The 21,932-nt window shown below is 41.8% G+C and overlaps 1 protein-coding gene across 10 annotated transcripts in view; it reads right to left on the reverse strand.

Moving 5' to 3' along the window:
• The window catches only part of HTR4 (5-hydroxytryptamine receptor 4), a 239,355-nt gene extending 221,470 nt beyond the window's left edge, over positions 1–17,885 (reverse strand). For 2 of the 10 annotated variants that reach the window (XM_088133631.1, XM_088133632.1), the window contains exons 1-2: positions 9,030–9,636; positions 6,813–6,943 (exon numbers count right to left, since the gene is read on the reverse strand). Coding sequence is in view for 1 of the 10 variants with exons in the window: in XM_088133630.1 (XP_087989756.1) it covers positions 6,813–6,820 (8 nt within the window). In the remaining 9 variants the exon portion in view is untranslated. Of the gene's footprint in view, positions 1–6,765; positions 6,944–7,592; positions 7,759–9,029; positions 9,638–9,708; positions 9,852–17,783 lie in introns of those variants that run through there. The other 8 variants (XM_088133633.1, XM_088133625.1, XM_088133628.1 and 5 more) reach the window with 7 other exon arrangements.
• Positions 17,886–21,932: the final 4,047 nt, after the last annotated feature.

Below are 21,932 nucleotides of genomic sequence, written 5' to 3' on the forward strand. Positions count from 1 at the left end.
GGTCTGGGAAGTCCAGCAAGGGGAGCTTCATCTTACAGAAGATGAATTACTGCAGGTCAGTATTTAAGCATGAGCAATAGGATGTTACTACGTCATCTGTCTTGGAGAATACCTTCTTGCTCAGGATGTTAGGTTGATGGGCAAGAGAAGTACTGCCAGACAACCAAGTGCCAAGTCAGGCCAGACTTTGTCGTTAGTTGCCAAAAACTAAAGCATACGTATCCCTTCACCTCCCTCTGGTTTACTCATAAACTCAATGGTACAGATAGAGCATTCTGTACCATTGGCCATGTCTACAGACAACATTTCTCTTCTCTCTGATATCACAGTAAGGACTCTGGCTTCTGTGGCTGTAGAAAAAGACAACCACTGGGCAGCCTTACTCTTTCCCTCCTGGATGCAGCCCAATTCTCTCTCCTTCATTTTGGCTACTTCCACAACCAGAGCCCTTCCTACCAGGCGATATTGTCAGCATGGATCTCTTGGGGCAAGCTGGCAAGCATGAATGCTAGGCTGGAAACAGGGCTTCAGCTACTGCATAACTCAGGGTGAAATTAGGCTGCCAAGGTTCTGCTGTCCTTGGAGTTCAGCTTCTTAAGTTCACACAAGGCTTTTACCTTCTAAGAAAAGAACCAAGAGCAAGAACCAACCTGGCTCAGCATGGTTATCTCTGTACTTAAAAGGCCTCAACCATGGGTCTTCACTTCCTTGGTTGAGGAGACACATGGTCAAGTAGCTTGACATGCTACACACAACCACTTGCTCTTAAGCAGCTGCTTGAACAATAGGTTGGTGAAGTTCCCCCAGATGGGGACATCCTAAGTGATCAGATGTAGGGATTCAATCTGGCACTAGTCTAGCATCTGCCTTCCCTTTACACTCACAGTAAACATAACAGCAATCTTATGGCATTTGTTCATGACAGCCCTTGTGGCAAATTTGGTGCCAGCCAGGATGATCCTGATGTTGGCCCATCCTGCACAGTCAGATGTAGTTTGTGAGCAATGCAGTAAATGTCAACAAGTTGTGCCTGATGAGCTGCCCTTCTAATGCTTTGTCCATTGTCCATAACCATGAAGCTATGGTTGAGATAAAGCTGTGGTTGAGCCAGCTGTCAGTCATACAGTTCATGGCTGCACTCATCTCATTCCATGTGTGATGGAATGGAATTATGAAGGCCAGGCTCAGGGAGATAAGCATTTTCTTAGCTCGCCGCAGGAGCATGGGAACTACAAGAGGATGAGACTGGCACCTCCCTGAGGGATTCACACTGTTGTGGCTGGCTGACTTGGGACCTGGGGTTTCAGTCTGGGAAGATTCTTGCTAGAGGTTGTAGCTAATAAACATAGCTGAACTGATTTTGCATTGTCTCTTGGAGTTCCTTGGGCTAGGCCTGACACCATGTGAGTCTTGCCCAGCACCTTGTCATGAAACAACATCCACCTGTTGTCTATAGCATGAGTAGTACTTACAGCAGCAGACATCCCCCCTTTCTCACCTTATCCCCACCAGTGTATCATGACGGGATGGTAATAAGCATATATCCCACCTTGATGGGGCCAAATGCTTAAGATGAAATAGATACAGAGTAAGCACCACAGCCTTCTATTCACATCATTCCCAACATTTCCTCTCTCCGCTGGTGATACAGAGAGGGTACCACACACCTTCTGGTGTATGAGGGGATAGTCACAAGCCATCAGATGAAGGTGCTGGAATCGACCATCCTCCATCATGCCGAATGCCTGATCATCCAAAGCAATTATCTGCATGATAGCACATATTACATTTGATGCCTTTGGATAACCATTCTGCAAGCATCTTGCTCTGCTTGAAAGCAGGTGCCTTGCTGCTAATCAGCAACCTAGGCTACCTACCAAGCACTGCCAGTGGTGAGAAAAGCATTTGGATGATGCGTATATAGGATGCCGAAGGTAAAAGATGCATTCTGTCCTCGTCCCTGATGACACGTGCTTTGCATACAACATGGATGGGTCTTCAAGTACATACTTAAAGTAGTCCCATAACATGCTGTCCCTCAGGCCAACAACATTCTTGCTTTGGTGATTATGGACAGTGCCAGTGCATCTGGGACACCAGTATTACTAAGTGCCATGAACTCAGATATATTGGGCGGGGAGGGGGTGATCTTCTCTTGAACTTTGTCATCAGCCCCTTGGTTGCTAACAGAGATGAAAGGGCTGACTCCCAGAATCATCAATACCTCTTCTAGTTATGTGAGGGCGAAAGCTCTTCCTCTAGTACTGGACCCTATCTCAGCCTTACCTATCATGATGCCAGCTGGTGCCATCACTGCTGCCCCAGAAGAATGCCCCAGAAGAAGTGATGTAGTACTAAAATCCAGCCTCCTGACAATAGTTGCCCTCCCTTTTGTTCCCTCAATCAGCAAATCTTATGAAACTGTGTCTCCCTAGTGATATCTACCTGCCCCATTAAATCTGCAGGAGAGGCAGGCCCCATCTATGAGGGAATGTCATCTGGCAAGATCAGGGAAGAGAGCCTTTTCTGTTGTAGTGCCTGCCCTCTGAAATACCATCCCCTGAATATCAGACTGGCTCCAAGCCTACTGGCTTTTCACAAGGTTTTGAAGACCTGGTTTTACAATCAAGCTTGGGGCCCTGGTTCTATGGGTGAGCCCATTTCTTGGCTGTATTGATTGTAAATGTCTAATTGGTGTCATTGTTCAGCTGCTATTTTATATTATATATGATTTTGTTTATTGTTTTACTGTTTTTGTTAGCTGCCCAGAGTCAGGTAACTGAGATAGGCAGCCATATAAATTGAATGAATGAATGAATGAATGAATGAATGAATGAATGAATGAATGAATAAACATTCTTGCTCGGGCCTTCCTCTGACTAGCCCTCTAACTGGCCTGATTCTCCCAGGCATGAATTGTTTAGGGTTTTTTTTAAAAAAAAAAAAAAAAGTTGGGGGGAATAAAATTGTGGGAATGTACCTGGCTAGCTCTAAACTGGGGATTAGGGTTGGGGGAGAAGCTTTCAAGGCAGGCAAGCCTTTTTAAAAAAATAGACAAAGGGAGGGATTTATTTATTATCAGCCTTTAGTTCGGGGACTCAAGAGAGTGTATGCGTACTGCCTTCTCCAATTACTTTCCCTCAACAACATGCCCTGTGAGAGAGTGTCTGGCCCAAAGTCACCCAGTGAGCTTCCATGGCTAGAACTGGACTTGAACCTAAGAATCTCCAGTGCCAATTCAGCATCTTAACCACTGCAGTCCATTTAATGTGTGCACATATGTCTAGCAAGCAGCAAAGCTAACAATACCAGCTTTGCCCAAAGAAGCAAGAAGGCCTAATTTGGGGGTAAAGGGAGCTTTGTGGAAGAAATCTTATTTTAAATCAGAAGGGAGCGGTTTCAAAAGCATGAGAATGGGAAGGGGGAATCCCCCCATCTCTCTGTCTGAGTAAAATCACCATCCATCCCACTACACTGAATCGAAGTTGAAACTAAAAGAAATATATGTTGGCATTCGGGCTGTGGAGGCTGTTTCAGGAACAGGTGAGCAACCAGATACTCTCCACAACAGAGCACCACGCCAGCAGAAGCGACAACCCAGCACTGAGCCCAATGGTCTCTCGCAGCAATTTTTTCCTCCAACTTTTCTACAGGCATTCTTTAACTTTTCTACAGGCCTTCTTCAATGGCCCTTTGATCCAGAACACCTCCCTCTCTACGCCGTGTGCTCCTGAAATGCCTGTTGCTTTGCTCCAACACTTCATAGAGCTCCACCGAACCTAAGCCAAGAGCAGCACGGATACGACCAAACTTTTCCAACCACATCCTTTAAAATAGAACACTCAAAATACTTTCTACCTGAAACAACCATGGTTTTTTCTGTGTTTTATCCAAAACAAACAAACAAAAAAAACCCCCTCCAAAATATGTGATTTTCTAATGCATAAACTACACAAAACAGATGTTTCATGCTCAGAGCAGCTCATGCTTGAAATGTTTTTCACCCAACCTTAAGGCTGCAATTCCAGCCTTTCCCTTCCTCCTGCTAACTGACCGTTCCATACATTACAAAAGGTGGTAATTCATTCAAACGAGTTTGTTTTTCTGTTCATTTCTTTATTATTAAGTATCTATAAATCACTTGATGGTCCACCGAGACTTTCAAATATAATATAATAAATTACATCAAATTAAAGGCAAACAGCTTTAAAACAAAAACCAGAGCAAAACAATATTAACATTAATCATTGTTCATTAAAACCCCAGTGAAACAATATGATTTTCTGCATTTCTTAATTTCAGTAGGGATTGGAGCAACTTTCAAAAGCCCCACAGTTGCCACAGAAAAGTTTCTTCATACTCGTTAACCTAATCTCTCTTAGTGATAGGTCACAGCACAGCGATTATGATAAAGAAGGTATGTAAGGGCAGATTTATACAAGCAGTAACATCTTCTCTGATATTCTACCACTAACCTGTGTAGGACTTCCAAAACCAGAACAGAGACCTAGGCTCAGAAACTAATGGGAAGCAAGTATAGTTGGTTCAAGACTGGTGATATATTTTCTCTGAACCTTACATCTATCTACAAATCTCTGGTCTGAACTGAACCTGTGTGTCTATCTAATCCCTCTCTGTGGCCAGAATCAGGGTTTCTATAACTTCCAAATCATCAGTTATTAAAGACTGCTGGGTATTATCTCCATAGGGAAAAGACGCCACAGCAAAGTTGTGGATGTCCTCTTTTCCTAGGAGGAGAGACAATACAGCATCCTGAGGACCTCCATAAACCAAGGACATGAGGCTAAGCAATAATCTCACAAGATTATCTAGTGAGACTTTATGGTCACATAGAACTGAAAGCACCACAAACAGTATCCAAAAACCCATACAGCCAAATGTCCTAGAAAGGTACCATGACCTAGAACAGGAACAGACCATGTCTTTAAAAAAAAATCCCCAGGTGGCCAGATGTAAAGTCAAATAATGAACCAGGGCCACAAACACACAGTTCTCTTTGCACAGACAGAGAAACATTTTTTCATCCCAGAAAGGAAAGATTGTGTGCCTCCCCCTCTGCCAAACCACTGTTTAGCCAACTGAGAGGAGTATGGGGGAAGGAGCTTCCTCCCCCACCAATCTTGGTTATATCAGATCACAACAGCAAGAGCAGCAGCTTTTAAAGCAGCTTACATGAGAGGCATTTCAAGCAATATCTTCTCCTTCCTCCACTCTCTTATAACTTCCTCACTAAGGGCACATCCACGCAAGGGCTCTGCCAGTCCGAAAGCAGCTCCAGAGCTCTGGATTCCAACCAGGTCAGCAATGCTATGGGAGAGCTGAGACCATTCATTTCCAGCTCACCTGTACTGGAAATCCATGTTATGGTTTTAAAGATACTGTAGCTCCACTTCCCACAGAAGAAAAATCTTGCCTTACCCCTTCTATGGGTCCTAAGCATTAGGACCTATAAAGATACTGCTAGTTTGACAGCTTTGCAGCTCCCCTTCAGGAGCCAAGACAAAATGAGCAAAGCTAAACAGCAGTTTGTCAGTTCTACTTGTCTCTTCTGTCCAGAGAAACCATCTTATTCTTTTTTTCCTCCTTCCCCTTCTTGTGGAGTTGGATAAGGAGATTTTGTGCCTGCAAGTCTTTACTGCTGGTTCTCAGTATTACAAACTGAGATGTTGCTTCAAATTGCTGCTGAGGGTACAGGAATGGAAATAGGGGAAGGATGGAAATTCATCATGAAGTCCTGGAGCCTGGTTCATCCTCTGACTTCCCTCTTTCAGCCAGGTTCCAATTAGCGTTCAAGGAGGAAAGGCTAAGTCTCTCCCCCATCCTCCCACCCCGACTTCTAACAAAGCACTACAAATGGCCCCTCCTTAAAAAGACCCTTAAGGACTGTTCTAGAATACCAGATGCTGCTCAGCAGTCCAGTAACATGGTTATCTGACCCACTTCCTGCTACAGCTTACTCACAAAAGGTGGACTTTCTTCCAATCCTGCTTGACACCAAATAGGAATGAATCCAAAGAAAGCTTGAAGTGGTCCTGCTGCTACTATTCATTTTGATATGACAGGTAACAGGAAAATTGGGAAAAAGCCAGCACTGAGCGTAGGAAAGAGGCTGACCGTGCCATCTATTCACCAGATGGCTTTATTGCTCCTCTCTTTAAGATAGGAAAAATAATGACCCCCCAATTTTTTAAAAAATCTCATTTACATACTACTGTGTTATGATGAATACAAAACATCATCCTTGCCTTCACTGGTCTTCATCCATGAAGGAAATAAAGTCTTCCCAGACTTATTTGGAACAGTACAAGAGAGAAGCTGTTCTAAAAGAAGTAATCTGGAAACAGCCTTTCAGTGGATCCTCTGCTGTGAAAGAACAAGGCTCAAGTCTAATTTAGCAGCTACTCAAGGAGCAATGAAGAACCAGTGGCCCTCTGGATGGGGCTGAACTGCCAGCATCCCTCATGCTTTGCCACACTGGCTGGGGCTGCTGGAAGCTGTTGTTCAGCAACTTCTGGCAGTCCACAGGATCCACAAGCTTGGCAATATAGAGTAAAATAGTTCTTGAGCCAACACTTCACTGATCTGATAACATTCAGCTGCAATTTTTTGGAGCGGGGAGGGGGTGGGAGAACTGCAGAAGCTCCTTTGGATACAGCAGAGAATTTCTCCTTTTATTAACAGCAACAACAAAAGAAAATGAAGTGTGACACAGAAGAAATACATAACCTTTCTGCATCTACCAACCTATTGGAAGACAGAAATTCAGCATGTCTCCACTGCATATTCCTTACCAGCACATGTCCAACTTTGTTTTTTTCTGATTCCATCACCCTCTGCCAGTGACTGGCAGCTCATTACAGAACCGGTCCCTGTTACTTGTCCATGGATCATCAAAATGTCACCAACATTAGCCAATTCATTCCTATAAGAAAGCAACAACCAAGTTAATCTTTGTGGTTTTTATAGCTCGCTGATGCTGGGGATAAAACTATGTATTCTAAAAATGCACATGGATTTTTACTGCAATTATGCAATAGTTATCTTTTGATTATATGACAAAAATGTATCTTAATGTGCGTTCAAGACATGACCCATTATTTCACGCAAGGCTTGCAATACGAAGTATGAAGTATACTGGCTGGCAAAGTGTTCCCCAGTATTGCAAACAAAATACCTTCACATGCTCACTAGCTTGGGTAACCCAGCGTATCACACACACGCTACAACTGCCGATGAAATGCTTAAACAAGGCAATGAAAGAAGTGTGCACGTGGAATTTTCAAATTCAGTAGATCTCTCTCTTGGATCATACACTGGATTCCCTCCCCCATCCACATATATTGTTTTAGTGCTTGACAAAAGGCAGAACTGCTCTGCAAAAGCAGTCTATCTTTAATAACGTATCTTACCATTGTTTTTCCTTGCATTGGGAATCCCAGGAGGATGAAAAATACATATAGAAGAGAAGGGTAGTTTCCATTGGAAGCACCTTCCAATGACTGTACTTGGCTTAAGACTGCTAGACATTTTGGACCCTTTAATTTTATTCTGACCTTTGCATCAGTCCTTACCTCCTTAGGAATCATATTTTGCTCTCATAATCTTCAGATCTCTTCTCTCCATGCCAGACCTCAAAGAGGTGATACCACCTTACCTTTCCCTCTTCAAGGCAGTCTCTATATACATTCCCTTCCTTTCCACATTAAAATAAACTGCCAACTATTTACATCTTCTTTTGAATTTCATCTATGTTTTTCTTCTGCTGCTGCTGCAATATATATCTATCTGTGAATGAACACTTACTCAGTGGTGCTGAAATAACTCAGGAAGACACTTAAGAGGTTCTCTAATGTACGTCAGAAAGGTGGGGGTTTTTTTGTTTGATTTGGGAGGGGGGTTGGTAGCACTTGAGCCATGCCTTGTCAATGCAAATATAAATAAAATTAAAAAAACAGTCCTCTGACCTGGTAAGAGTCTACAAAAGGACATAAACCATCAATGTAGCAAAGTTCCAAGTTGTTTTGTGTTTCTCCTTACAGACCTTTGGTTCACACACAACAGAAAGATACTGCAGCAACACTTAGTTAATACAAAGCACGGGTTTTCGTTGCAGGATATACAGTACCGCATTCTCATTTAATGCTTTCAGTATCTTACATTCAGGTTTTACTCTGGTATGAATTGCTTTCCTGAGGTAGCTCTGTTTACAGTCATATTTTTCTAACAGGTTGATGCAGCAAGTGAATGGTGTTAGTTTTCTACTCTAATAAACTACATTAAAGCTTTACTCAGAGGTGGGCTATCTAGAGCAATTTTCTGAACCAAGCCTCCTCCAAATGTGATGGCCTACAACTCCCATAATCCTGACTGTCTGAAGATGATGGACTGCCAGCCTCCTCTCAATATGAAAAGTGCAGGTTGAGAGGGGCTATAAAAATCTAGATACCACTCAGTGGCAAGGAAGAGACCCAGAAAACTCTAAATTCTCTGCTGCTGTTTGGTAAACTTGGATTTCAGCAGTCCACATCAGGCAGCCCTAATGGACTGCCAGGAGGTTATATATTAAAGAGAAATCTCTCACTAGCACACAGATCAGGCACCAATTATCTCTGGCTAGCCTTGAGCTAGGAAATACCTTCCCCAAATTTCCAACTGCTTTGCCTTAGAATTCTGGTATCTGATAGTCTCCAGATCTCAAACTAACTGGAAGTAGCAAAAGGCTGCCCTCAGACTTCATTTCAGTCCTTTTTTAAATTGTAGGATCAGGTACCATTAAACAAAAGCGTACCCCTGAACACATACAGAGTATTTTCTCACCATGAGGTAACCAAAGCCTAACAAATATGCATCTCCACTGCGGTGTGGGAAATCTCTAGCTCCTTTTCTTTTGGGGTGGGGGGGAGAACGGAGGACAATGATTATTAGTAAATCAACAGATTAGACGGAGCGAACCGAATACCAACATCCCTCATGATCAGCTCAGAAGGAATACTAATTCTGTATCTTACCACTGCAGGAAGAGAAGCCCGGGCGCCCACATTCAGGGTGCGGCTGACCACTTAGTGACTGGCTGCATCTTGTCTGTCGTGCCTCGTAACTACAGAAGCGACCGCGCTAGAAAGGAGCACGCTACCTTGACCGTCCGCTCTCGCCCTTTGGGGCGCCCTGTCCCTTACAAGTCTTGTGTGCGGCTTGGCGCTGCTTGGCGAAGTTACCGTCCCGGGAGCAGCGAGCGAAAAGCAAGGAAGGCGAGAAGTCCAAAGGCACGAACTCAGCCACCGGCTTCGATCCCTCCCGCTGCGCTGCTTCTCCCCGGGAGGAAACGCCGCGCGCTCTGCCTGCTTTTCGCCCCGCGCGGCCAATCACAGCGCGCTCGCTGCCGGGAGCCTTCCTCCGCTCCAGAAGGAAAGAGGCGGAGGAGGAGGAAGACGAAGAAGCAGCGGGAGCGAAGCGCTCTGCACCTGGAGGCGTGCGCGGCCCCCCGCCCGCGCTGCGTTCTCACGCCTCCGGAGCGGCGGGGCCTTCGATGACTCCTTGTCCCGGGTCGGCCGCTCTGCCGGCGATCGGGAGCCGGTCTTGCGGAGCGCCCTCCTCGCCCGCCAACACTAAACTGACAGCTGGCTGGGCTGGCGCCGAAGGGGTGCGCGCTCTTCGGTTCCCTTCGTGCGAACGCTGCTCCCAACTTACCGGAGCCGACGCTACCCGCAGTAATCCTGTAGGCTACAGGAAGAAATGCAACAGGTGCGGACTCTCTGGCTCGTCCTTCGCAGCTTAGTTCCCGGGCAGGTTTACTCCAAAGCTCGCCTCGCTGTGTCTCTTCCCCAAGCAGAAAAGGACATTCGTGAAAGTGAAACGGGACAGCTCAAAAACGAATTGCCCTGAATTCATATCATATTATTAAGGGGGAGAGGACCTGTGTCCTTCCAGAAGTTGTGGAAACAATTCCCAGCTTTCTAAGTTAACCTAACTGGGAATGGTGGTTCAGTTACATATAGAGGGCTGTACTTCTCGTGCCTAGTGCTAAAGAAAGCTAGTTCATAATTCAGCACAAGGGGTATATGCTATTTTTAAAACAAGGGTTTTCATTTCCGATGGGCCTGTGTGAGCCTGACATGAGGGACCTCGCGATATACACAAAACCACTTAACACTCCTTTTTTTCCTGGGCAGGGAGCTTTGTGGTAGCATGCCTTCTTTGCTCTACTTTTAAGCAGCAAAAGACTCTCCTGAGTGCCAGAAACTCGCATGACTAGCACTTAGCAGTCTTGCCTTCTTTTCAGAAAGAAATCACCAGAGTTCAGTCGTTTTTTTTTAACAGACATGCAAGCAAAGGGTAACAAGCTTCATAACAGTTTTATAAGCCGCTTATCTTTGCCTTTATCAGGTCCAATAATTCATCACAGTCTCCAGTTAATTCCCTTCCTCTCTCATTTGGTGTACTGTTTTCTGTCTTAAGCAGCAAAGTGTTCTTTGTTGTTCCTCTCTCCTGTCAGGGACAGCACCTTTACAAACCAATGGTTTTCATACTCCAAGTTAACCTCTATAAAGAGAGCTAGTCTACCCTCCACCACAGAAGCTTGCTGGATGATTTGTGGCCACTTCCTCTCAGCCCAGCCTACCTCATAGGTTCGTTGTGGGGAAAAACACACTTTGTCATGCACTGAGTTATAAGCGCATATGTGTGTGTGCTTTCTTGGCAATGTTTTTCAGAAGTGGTTTGCCATTGCCTCCTTCCAAGGGCTGAGAGAGAGTGACTGGCCCAAGGTCACCCAGCTGGCTTTGTGCCTAGGCAGGACTAGAACTCACGATCTCCCCATTTCTAGCCTGGTGCCTTAACCACTACACCAAACTGCCTTTCATTAAGTGCATACCAAATACTAAATGTATTGCCTAATTTCCTACCGTGCTTCCTCAGTTGTACCCTCAGTTTGGCTCACAGTCTGCACAACCTCAGAGCTTTGGTCAAGAACGGAAGCGAAAATGCTATTGGCAGAAAGCAGCCAACGCTTACGATAAAGCTGGCACCCTCGTGCTGTAAGAAGGAGCTTAACAGGTCTTACAAAAGAGTCCTAGCCTGGCAGAAAAGCAGGGCAATCTCAGAAAACCCTCCAGTGACCCATCATTTCAGCATATTTTGGTAGTAATAGGGAATAAAGTGATGCTAACATGATTCAAAGGTGACCTTCCAAAGGAGCTAGGTGCCTGAAGTTGTGCAAACATTCTTCCCCATTTACACTTCTGATTGCTGGACCTTGGCAGGACAATGACAGATGTAGCAGAAAGATATTTGCATCAGGTATGTCTGGCAAATTCTTTCGACAGTTAAATAAGAAACCAAATTGCAATCCTTTGCAATGTCTTTGTTCCTGTTGACAGGAAGGCCATTAACCAATCAAGCCATTAACTCTACTCTCAGGCATGGGACCATTCAGCTTATGCTTTTCTTCATTACTCATTGCTTTTGTGGTTTCAGTTTCATACTAGAATATGTCAGGTTTTTTTTAAATACAGCCTTTTCCTGTCCTTTCCAAACTGTCTCTCTCTCTCTCTCTCGCCCACAATTTTTAAAATATTGAACTGTTATAGAAAATACGTAAACAAGTACAATAAAAAATATGAAAAAGAATAATAACACCCCCGCCCTATGGAATACTCTCCCCCCAGAGTTGAGGCAGGTCCTCACTCTCCTGGCCTTCTGGAAAGGGGTGAAGACCTGGCTTTGCCAACTCACATGGGGCGTGAGGAAGGCTAACCTACCGTGGGGGTGGTTCGCACCCTGAAGACACTCCTGTAGGTTAATAACCTCTTATATCATCAGTTCCTTGGATTTATTTATTTATTTATTTATTAAATGTATATGCTTCCCATCTCCCCCAGAGGGTGACTCTGGGCAGCTCACAATTAAAATCAAACAGTAAAAACAGTAAAAATATAAATATCCATATTAAATTAGCTAAGAAATAATACATATTATTTAATAATACATAATATAAATAAATATTTTATTTATTTATGAACACTGTTTTTATCGTATTTTAATTGGTTTTTATTCTTATTTTTATTGTAAGCCACCCAGAGTTGCTCTCTGAGTGAGATGGGTGGCGACTAAATTTGAAATATAAATAATTAAATAAATATAAATATAATATAATACAAATAAATAAACCAGGGATTTAAACATGTCATACAAGTTATATCTTTCTAATATACAATTGTAAATAGTTAAATATATATTATATCACATTAAAGAATCTCTATTAAATGGAACTAAACTTTTATATCAGGAATCATACTTAACACAATGTAAATCAGTGAATGAAATCATACATTATAATAAATTCAATCCATATTACTAAGAATTTAATCTGATTTAAGTATCTTGTAAAGTTGAAATATAAATTCTATGCATAGTTAAGCCCAAATTTGAGGTGTGATACCAATTTATGTATTAGAGTATAGTCTAAGAATGTTTTGCAGTTTTTGTTGAAATCTGTGTCAGATTTACTTTTGAGGTATGAAGTTATTCTGAACATCATAGCCTTCTCCCACAACTTGGTTAGCTATTCTTCTATAGAAGAGATCAGGCAACCTTTTCAGTAAGAAACATATACAGTCACTTTGTGTGAGATGGGTGGCTATATAAATAAATAAAATAAATAAATAAAATAAATAAATAAATAAATATCCTTGCAGCAGTTGTCATATGTAAGGCTAATTCAGTATATTTTGAAGAGATATGTGGTTTCGTAAACTTTAACAAAAGTATGGTAGGTTGAAATGGAAATTCAACTTTTAAGATTTGTTTCATTCTAAATGTGAATCATTTTCCAGATTTGTTGAGCTTTACAGCATCACCACCAAATATAAATGAATGAGCTAACCTGCTCACTACATTTCCAGCATTTCATTTTGAAAATGAATTGTCCATTTTAGCAATCAAAACTAGAGTAATATACCAACAATAGAATATCTTATACCAGTTTTCTTAAATCCAACATAGAAATTAATTCTCAATGGAAAACATTCTTGAATTACAATCTTATACATAGAAGCGTGACACATTCAAAATCTGGGTTTTAGAGTTCATATCTTTACTTGATACATAATTCATAATATTGATTTAAGATATTACTTACTATCTACAGTCTTCTTTTTAGTGATTTGAACTATGTTAACCAAACACTTTTAGCTTCATGTTCAGCAGGGACACATGGGTTTTTGATTAGGAAATGGATATGAGATATCTTATAGTATCATAAACTTCTAATGATGCATTGGAATATATTTTATGATATCTTAGATTTGTTGTTTATCTATCTGTATTTCACTGCCTATACCTAGTTATTCTATTTATATCATTTGCTTTTTATATCCTTTCAAAAATATATAACGATAAAACTTTTTAAAAAGCTAAACAAATAAACAAACAAACCAAACATCTTATACCAATTTTCTCTGAGTATAATGCTTGGAGTAAATTTAATATTCTTCTCCAATTGAAATCCCCATTGTTGCATCTCTATTATTGCATTCAAATTCCACATCCAGGTAATCATATAGTTTTTGATCTGTTTAGATTCTATATCATACTTCACCAGCAGTCTATAAATAAGATTCAGCAAATGTTCCAAGTTAAGTATTGTAAGATTTTAAATTTCAGTCCAGTTCTTCAGTATTCCGTGTTTCTGTAGTTATTTTAAGACTATATTACATATGAAGATACTGAAATGAATCAGGTAAACTGGACCATTGTGAGGTAAGAATTTCAAAGGTTTTATCTTCATCTTGTTAATAATGAGATATTAAAAACTGAACAAATGTTTATCTCTTCCCCAAATAAATTTCTTGGAACCTTCTTATTCATAAAAATAAATATTTAGTAATGATACAACAGGGGAGAGATCTGGACTGATTATTTTTCTGTATTTAACCCAGATATTCAGTATATTACTTATTATTACATGATCTCTTAAAAATTTGTGTCATCCCTGAGATATTTATGCAAACCATCTGGAAGTCCTGCCCTTTCATAGATGTAACCAAGCCATAAGGAGATACAATCCACTCTGAAATCCATGTTAAGCCACTAGTACGGTAATCTGAAATTTGGAACTGCTAATCCACCTCACAGTTTTGAGTCTTGTTTTTGAGTTGCTAATTTAATTCCTGAAATCTTATTTTCCTGACATATTTTCATTGCTAATTATTGTAATGCCAAAAATAAAGGAGATGGGAAAAGGCACCCTTGTTTTGTCCCCTTCAATACAGTGTATTGCTATGATAAAAATCCATTTATTATTATCTTGGCTTTTTGCTCTTTATAAATGCTCTGTATTCAAGTTTAAAAAAAAAATTGAAGCCACAACTCATCTTTTTCAAAACTGCAAGTGTGAAAGGCCATTCCAAATTGTCAAAAGCTTTTTCTGCATCAAGAAAAAAAAAAATCACAGCTGCTTTTTACTTTGTTTTAATTTATCTTATTAATAACATTCAGAATGTGTCTAATATTGTCTCTCATGTATCTCTTTGGAAAAAATCCAGTCTAGTCAAGATGCATCATTTTAATTAAAAAGCCATTTGTCGTCTTTACAAGCATTGCTGTAAAAAGATGGGGTAACTGGCAACCACCTTGCAGATATAACTACAGTATGTAATGCCAATGTCCCAACAATATGAGAAATTTAGGAAGGTCCCATACTTTTTCCCAAAGATCACCTGCAAAAAATCCCAGCAGAAGCCTCTCCATTATTAAAATTCAGCCAAGACTCTTGCAAGCTATGAACATGAGTTTCTGCAAACATCCACCAGAATGAACTCTCTTAATCCTTCTCCTTCTTTCTTAACACTTCTGAAATGGTAGTCATTGTCCCAGGGCAAGAACCATACATGCAGTCAACAGATAAAATTGATTTTGATTTGAACATTCCCATTTAAATCAAAAGGGAAGGGTAGGGTAGACTTGTGTATGGGTGTATGTGTCTGAGTATGTGTATACAATATATTTTTTTTCTTGTCTTTCTGATGTTGATTGTGAAAGACTAAATTTTGAGACATTGGAATAGTTTTAATCCTGGTGTTCAAAATTTATCATGTCCTGTGGCTATGGCCAAACCTGATCACCTCACTAAAGCCTTTTGCTTAAAATAATGATTAAGAGATCCTGTCTATCACCGCTCATTCTGCTAAAAAAATCTTATTCCCCTCCCCTCAGTCGAGGAAGGGGAAAGAAGAACCAGTTTTCTTTTTCTTCTGTTTCACAACTTATTAATGATTTCCCAACTTCCTGAAATGAAACTTGGTTTTCTTTTCATTTGCTAAATTCCTCCAGGAAAGGATAAAAATGTCCATCACCCATCCACCCGGTCAAAGGAGAAAAATGCTCTTCTCTCACTATCATTTTCTCTCTAGCTCTTTCACTCACATAGCCAAGTGCTGCCAGGAAGGGTGATATTCTCTCTCTTTCTCTCTCCTTCTTTGTCTCCCTCCTCAAACCAAAATCCCCTTTCTTTTTTCTTCCCCCAAATGATATGTTCTCTTTTTTTATTCTCCATTCTTGAGCTAAACTATGCCCAATGCCTTCCCCCCGCCTCATTCAGCACATTTAGATATGTCTAAATGGTACATCTTTAAACCTCCTACACATCTTTAAATTTCTTGTTCTCTTCCCTTTGCTGAGAATCTCTATTTTTGGTTTCTGCTTTCTCTGCCTGTACCTGCTCTCGGTGTTTGTTTCATTAAAGTGAATAGCTTCTCAAAATTCCCTGTTTCCCCTGCATTTTTAAAAAAGTTGCTCTCTGTCTTTCTCTCACTGAACTGAATGTATTAAATTCCCCATAGAATGTTAACTTTGTAGGGAAGATTGTTGGGAAAGTGGTGAGGTGGCAGTTACCAAGGCCACTGGACAGAGCAGATTGGATTCAGGCCTGGGTGTAGGACAAAAATTGTATTGGTTGCTGTTGATAAACTCAATGGGATTTAAATTAAGAAAGTGTGCCCCTTATTGTCCTGCTTGATCTCTTGGTAGGGTTCAATACCATTGACCATAATAATCTTTTGGACAACCTGCAGGGATTGGAAGTCAGGAACACTGTTTCCAGTGGCTCCACACCTTCTTTATTGGGCAGATCCAATCAGTTCTGGTGGTGCAAATGAGGTTGAACCCTTGATCACTTCAATGTAGGGTGCTTCAGAGCTTGGCCCTATCCCCCATTTTGTTTAACATCTACATGAAACTGTTGGGAAAGATCATCTTTCAATTCAAGATGAGGTATCATCAATATGCTGATGATATCCCTCTTTATATCTCTATCCTGGGTCAAATAAGAAGTGTGACAGAAGTCTTGACTGGGGCTATGAGGAGTTAATGGGCAGAACAAACTTAGGATGAATTCCAGCATGTCAGAGATGCTGTTTGTTCAGAAGCCTTCATACTGCAGAATGCTTGTACCTTTAGCTTTGGTTGGGGTATCATTACCTATGAAAGAGCAGGTCCACAGTTTGTGGATCCTTCTGTACTCATATCTCCTGTTGGTACAGCAGGCAGAGGCTGTGATCTGGAAGGCTTTTGACCCACTTTGGTGAATGTGCCAGTTGCAGTCTTTTCTGGAGCAGGAAGCTCTGGCAACAATAATCGATGCCCTTGTCAACTCACAAATTGGATAACTGCAATTTGTTCTACATGGGGCTGCCTTTGAAGGCGATTCAGATGCTTTAGCTGGCTTAGAATGCCATTGGCTTCTTGCTGACTGGTCAATATCAATACCATACTAATTTTGTGGGAGCTGCAGTAGGTAGCAATATGACTCCAGATCCAATTCAAGGAGCTGGTTATTCCCTCTAAAACCCTGTGTAGCTTGGTTCATCATTACCTTCAGGACTGTCTGACCCAGATATAATCTGAACAGCCACTCTGTACAGTCTAAGAGGTTAGGCTGAGATTCTCAGTAGCACCTCCTGAGGCGAAGATGTTGCTTTTAATACTATGGTGTAATGTTCATAGCTGATGTTATTGTGAGCTGCCTTGAGTCCTAGGAGATGACACATATGAATCAATATAAGAAGTGCATTAAAAGTAATGAAGCTGCTTAAGGCTCTGTTATTTGATGTCAGTTTCCTTTAACAGAACTTACAATGAGAATAAAAAGTTTACAACTGACACTAAAAGTTTCAATAGAGGTGAATATGTGTAGCTCAGGGTTGAACTGTGGAGTCCCTGGGGTTCTCTGAGCTTGGTTCTTTTCTTGCAAACATTTCATTACCCGGCTAGGTAACATCTTCAGTGCTAAAATGGGATGGGGTTTGCTCTCTGTTTATGTGCTGTGGCCTGCCTAGACTCAACCAGTTTTAATTGGGAAACTGTCAGCATTTTAGACCAAGCTAAATCCAGATATGTAAGAGAATTCTTGGAAGCCTGGTATTCAGACAAGGCAGCAATTAACAGACACATAGAGATTAACAGCATCTACATACAGTGGTACCTCGGTTCATGAACTTAATTCGTTCCGCGACTCTGGTCGCAAACCAAATTGGTCGCGACCCGAGTCAAATTTTCCCATAAGGTTCAATGTAAATATGGTTAATCCATTCTGACCCCTCCGAATTTGGTCGCCAAACGATTTTTGGTCACGACCTGAGTCAAATTTCCCCATAAGGTTCAATGTAAATACAGTTAATCCGTTCTGAACCATATGTATTTTTTTTTTAAACCACAAAAACATGAAACAAAGTACAGTACAGCACAGTATGAAGAGAGAGGATGCTGACCTTGCTCGAGGCGACTTCTGGCATGGAGGACAGGAAGGTGGGTGGGGAGGCAGTTATTGTTTGGAGGGAGAGTCCCCCTCCAAAAGGACATCGGGGAGATCTCCTTCAGGGGTTTCTTCTTTTCTTTGTCTCTTAGCTGCAGGCTCAGTTCTGGGGAAAAATCTGTCTAAAGTCAGTTGTTTTTTCCTGCGCTGCATAACCCTCCGGAAATGAGAGACCACGTTATCATTCATCAGATTCAGCATTCTGTTCATTACAGTTATGTTGGGGTGGTGCTTCTCAAAGAAATCCTGGCACTCATTCCATTTTTCCATAATGGATTTAATCATGTCACTGCTAACCTCCTCCCTGTCTTCCTCTTCCTCAGTGGAATGCTCCTCACCAAGCACTTTCTGCTGCTCCCTCTGGAGTTCAGCAAGTTCTTCCGTGGTCAGCTCCTCCTTATGGTCCTCAACAAGCTCCTCTATGTCTGCACCATCGACAGCCAGACCCATACTCTTGCACATGGACACAATCTCCTCCACTATCTCTGCATCAGACCCTTCAAAGTCATGTTCAGTGACACATTCTGGCCACAGTTTCCTCCAGGCTGCGTTTAAGGTCCGGTAGGTGACATCTTCCCAGGCTTTGTCAATGAGGCTGATGCAGTGGAGGACATTGAAATGTTTCTTCCAGAATTCTTTCAGAGTCAAGGATGTTTCTTCAGTGACATTGAAACACCTGGTGAAGAGCGCCTTTGTGTACAGCTTCTTAAAGTTGCAGATCACTTGCTGCAGAAGAGGTGTTGTGTTGGGGGGGAGGAACTTGACCTTTATAAAGTCATACTCGGCATCCATATCATCCACCAAGGCTGGAGGGTGTGCCAGGGCATTGTCCATCAGAAGAAGGCACCTTTCAGGCAGTTGGTTGTCAGAAAGATATTTTTTAATGGTGGGTGCGAACACCTTGTGCAGCCATTCCATGAACAATTGCCTTGTGACCCAAGCTCTCGCATTGGCCCTCCACATGACAAGCAGTCTGGCCTTGTTCACATTGTGTTCCTTGAATGCATGAGGGGTCTGGGAATGGTACACCAGTAGTGGCTTAATCTTCAGCTCGCCGCTTGCGTTCTCACACAGCAAAAGGGTCAATCTGTCCTTCATGGGCTTGTGCCCTGGCAGTGCCTTTTTCTCCTGTGTGATATAGGTTCTGTTCAGCATCTTCTTCCAGAAGGGCCCTGTTTCATCGCAGTTGAACACTTGCTGAGCGACATATCCTTCCGCCTTCATGAATTCCTCAAATTCTTTCTTGTAGGCTTCTGCAGCAGCCTTGTCAGAATTGGAAGCCTCACCATGTCTTGTCACACTGTGGATGCCACTTCTCTTGCGGAATTTTTCAAACCAGCCTCTGCTGGCTTTAAATTCTTCACTTGCTACGCTTGTAGAGGGTTTGTTTCACAGTAAATCACTGTGCAATTTCCTGGCTTTTTCACAGATCATAGCTTCACTAACACTATCATCTGCCAGCTGTTTCTCATTCAGCCACACTAACAAAAGTTTTTCCACCTCTTCCAGCACTTGTGTCCTCTGCTTGGTTAATGTCGTTACTCCTTTTGCCACATCAGCTCCTTTGATGGCATCTTTATTCTTCAAAATAGTCGAGATTGTCGACTTCACCATCTTGTACTCCGAGCCCAGATCAGTCACACGAATACCACAATCGTGCTTTTCTACAATTTCCTTCTTCAATTCAATGGTTATTTTCTTCAAACCCTTATTCTGACCAAGCTTGCTCTGCACCTTTTTCGGAGCCATGCTAACAAGCACACCAAAAAGCTTCACAGGACGCCTGTTTGCCACCGCGATCTCGCCTATAGGAAGCCACAACCATGTGTCAGCAGGGAAAATGGCCGCAGATCCTGTTCGTCACCCGATGCAGAGTTCGCGAACAGAGGCAAAATTTTGCGACCGGAGCTGTTCGTGAACCGAATTGTTCATGAACAGAAGTGTTCGTGAACCGAGGTACCACTGTACTATTCAAAAGAGACAAAAGACCAGAAGATTTCCTCACCAGCATTCAATCACCAGCAATCATCTCCAGCAATCATCACCCAGATAAGCAAAGGTCACCACCAGGCACACAATCAAGCAGTCAACATATGCTAATCAATGAACTACCAGAGGAGCAAACAAAACCCCCACCCCTACCAGCACTGGCAACGCAGGCCACAGCACATAAATAGAAAGCAAACCACATCCCATTCTAGCACTGGAGGTGTTACCTAGCCGGGTAATGAAACATTTGCAAGAAAAGAACCAAGCTCAGAGAACCCCAAGGACTCCACACTAAAAGTTTCTGATTATTATAAATTCAGTGGGAGCAGTTATTGTCTGTAACTCCCATCTAAGCAATTTATTTATTTATTTGTTCAATTTATATAGCCACCTATCTCACATATGTGACTCTGGGCAGCTCACAAAATTAAAAACACAAAAGCAATACAAAAATAACCAAAAAACATAACCACAAGAACATTACCTGGTTTCGTACCCAGGCCTGACTGAAAGGGTTTCAGATAATTTGCTTCATGCAGGATCCTCTGAAGCTGCTGCATGACCACCTTCTCAACAACCTTCTCTGAAAAGGGAAAGTTGGATACTGGATGAAAATTGTCCAGTCAGGTTGGGTCTAGCAATGGCTTCTTGAGGAGAGGATGGATCAGTGGATTGGCACTGCAATTTCTTAGCCATCATTTGTTTCTGAACATTATTTTTGCATTTGGGAGGGTTGTCAACTTATACCAAAAACTAAATAGTAAGATGAGCCAAGGAACTGTCAAAATGAACTCCCCTTGAGGATATATGTTATCCATGGCTTTCAAACTGGGAGTCCCTGTACTAGAGCTATTCCATTGGCTTTCAAAAGAAAGCAGAAGATCTGCAATCAGCTTGTAAATCTTCTGACAGTACTGTGCTATATCTAGCTCGTTAGAGGAGGACTCCAGAGGCTGAGATTTGCATGTATGCCTCAAATGCCACTTCTCAATGTGAAGACTCCATAAGCATCAAGCAAGAGTGTTCAGTCTTCCTGGCAAAACAGCAAACCATCCGGTTCTTCTAAATACGAGTTGAAAACCCAACAGGAAAGATTGTTCCACTTGATATCATGGATTTGGACACATTTTTAATTAACTGAAATTCACTAGTCACCCACTGAGCTACGTGTATAATTCTCAAGTGCCATTAGCAAGAGAGAGGGCTAAAAAACAGTTTCCTAGAAAATATTTAACTTTTGATGAGGCTTAAAGCTGGAATTGGTCCCCACCCCCACCCTCAGACTGAGAGAAGAAAAAGAGGACATTTTAAAAATCAGCACCTTGGCTTAACTGACACACCCTAACTCATGGTCTTCCATTAGAAATTAGTCTAAATACTTTCTAGTACATCTATCTGCAACACCTTCATGATTTATAGGTGATATAAAAGAATGCAAGGGCAGTGAATAAGAATATGGATCCGGTCATGGATGAAGAAACTAAACTGGTATGTATTACAGATATTTGATTAGAAAAGGGAAGTAGAGTATATTGTCCCAGGTTTCCTGTTCAGCATCTGAGACAAGAAACTGTGATTCTAGCATGTTGACAGTATGATTCCATCCCCAGATCCCTGTCAAGAACTCAAACATTTTGAGTTTAATTCTTGAGTCTGGATGGCAAAGGATTTTTTTAGCTCCTACCCAAGCTATCAAGAGGGGATTTAATGTAGTGTTGGACTCTTCCAGACTAATGGTGCCCCTTTAGTTTTAATAGACAATTTTCCTTCTCCCTGGAAACAGGCCATAGAGCAGAAGTTGGCTTTATGTGGGTTTTCTGTACCATTCTTAATTTCTTTAGGATATGACCAAGCCAAACAACTGCTCACCCAAAGAATAAGGGATATGGAGTTTCTGACTAAAGTTAATAAGTTGCCTCAACATGGCAGAAATTGGATTAATAAGGATACTTGGGAACCAGCAAGATACCTACAAAATCTAACTTTCCCCAAGCTGAGGATAGCATTTTTCAAAGCCAGGCATAACATCTTACCATCCACGCTGCTGCAAGGCAGATACTCCAAAAGCCCATTAGCCAAGCGTACCTGCCCATGAGGTGACAAGGAGATTGAAACT

Source organism: Python bivittatus, unplaced genomic scaffold, assembly GCF_059951505.1.
Source record: "Python bivittatus isolate LINGU-HERP-01145 unplaced genomic scaffold, Pbiv_v1 ctg000080_np1212, whole genome shotgun sequence".
Classification (NCBI taxonomy): Eukaryota; Metazoa; Chordata; class Lepidosauria; order Squamata; family Pythonidae; genus Python; species Python bivittatus.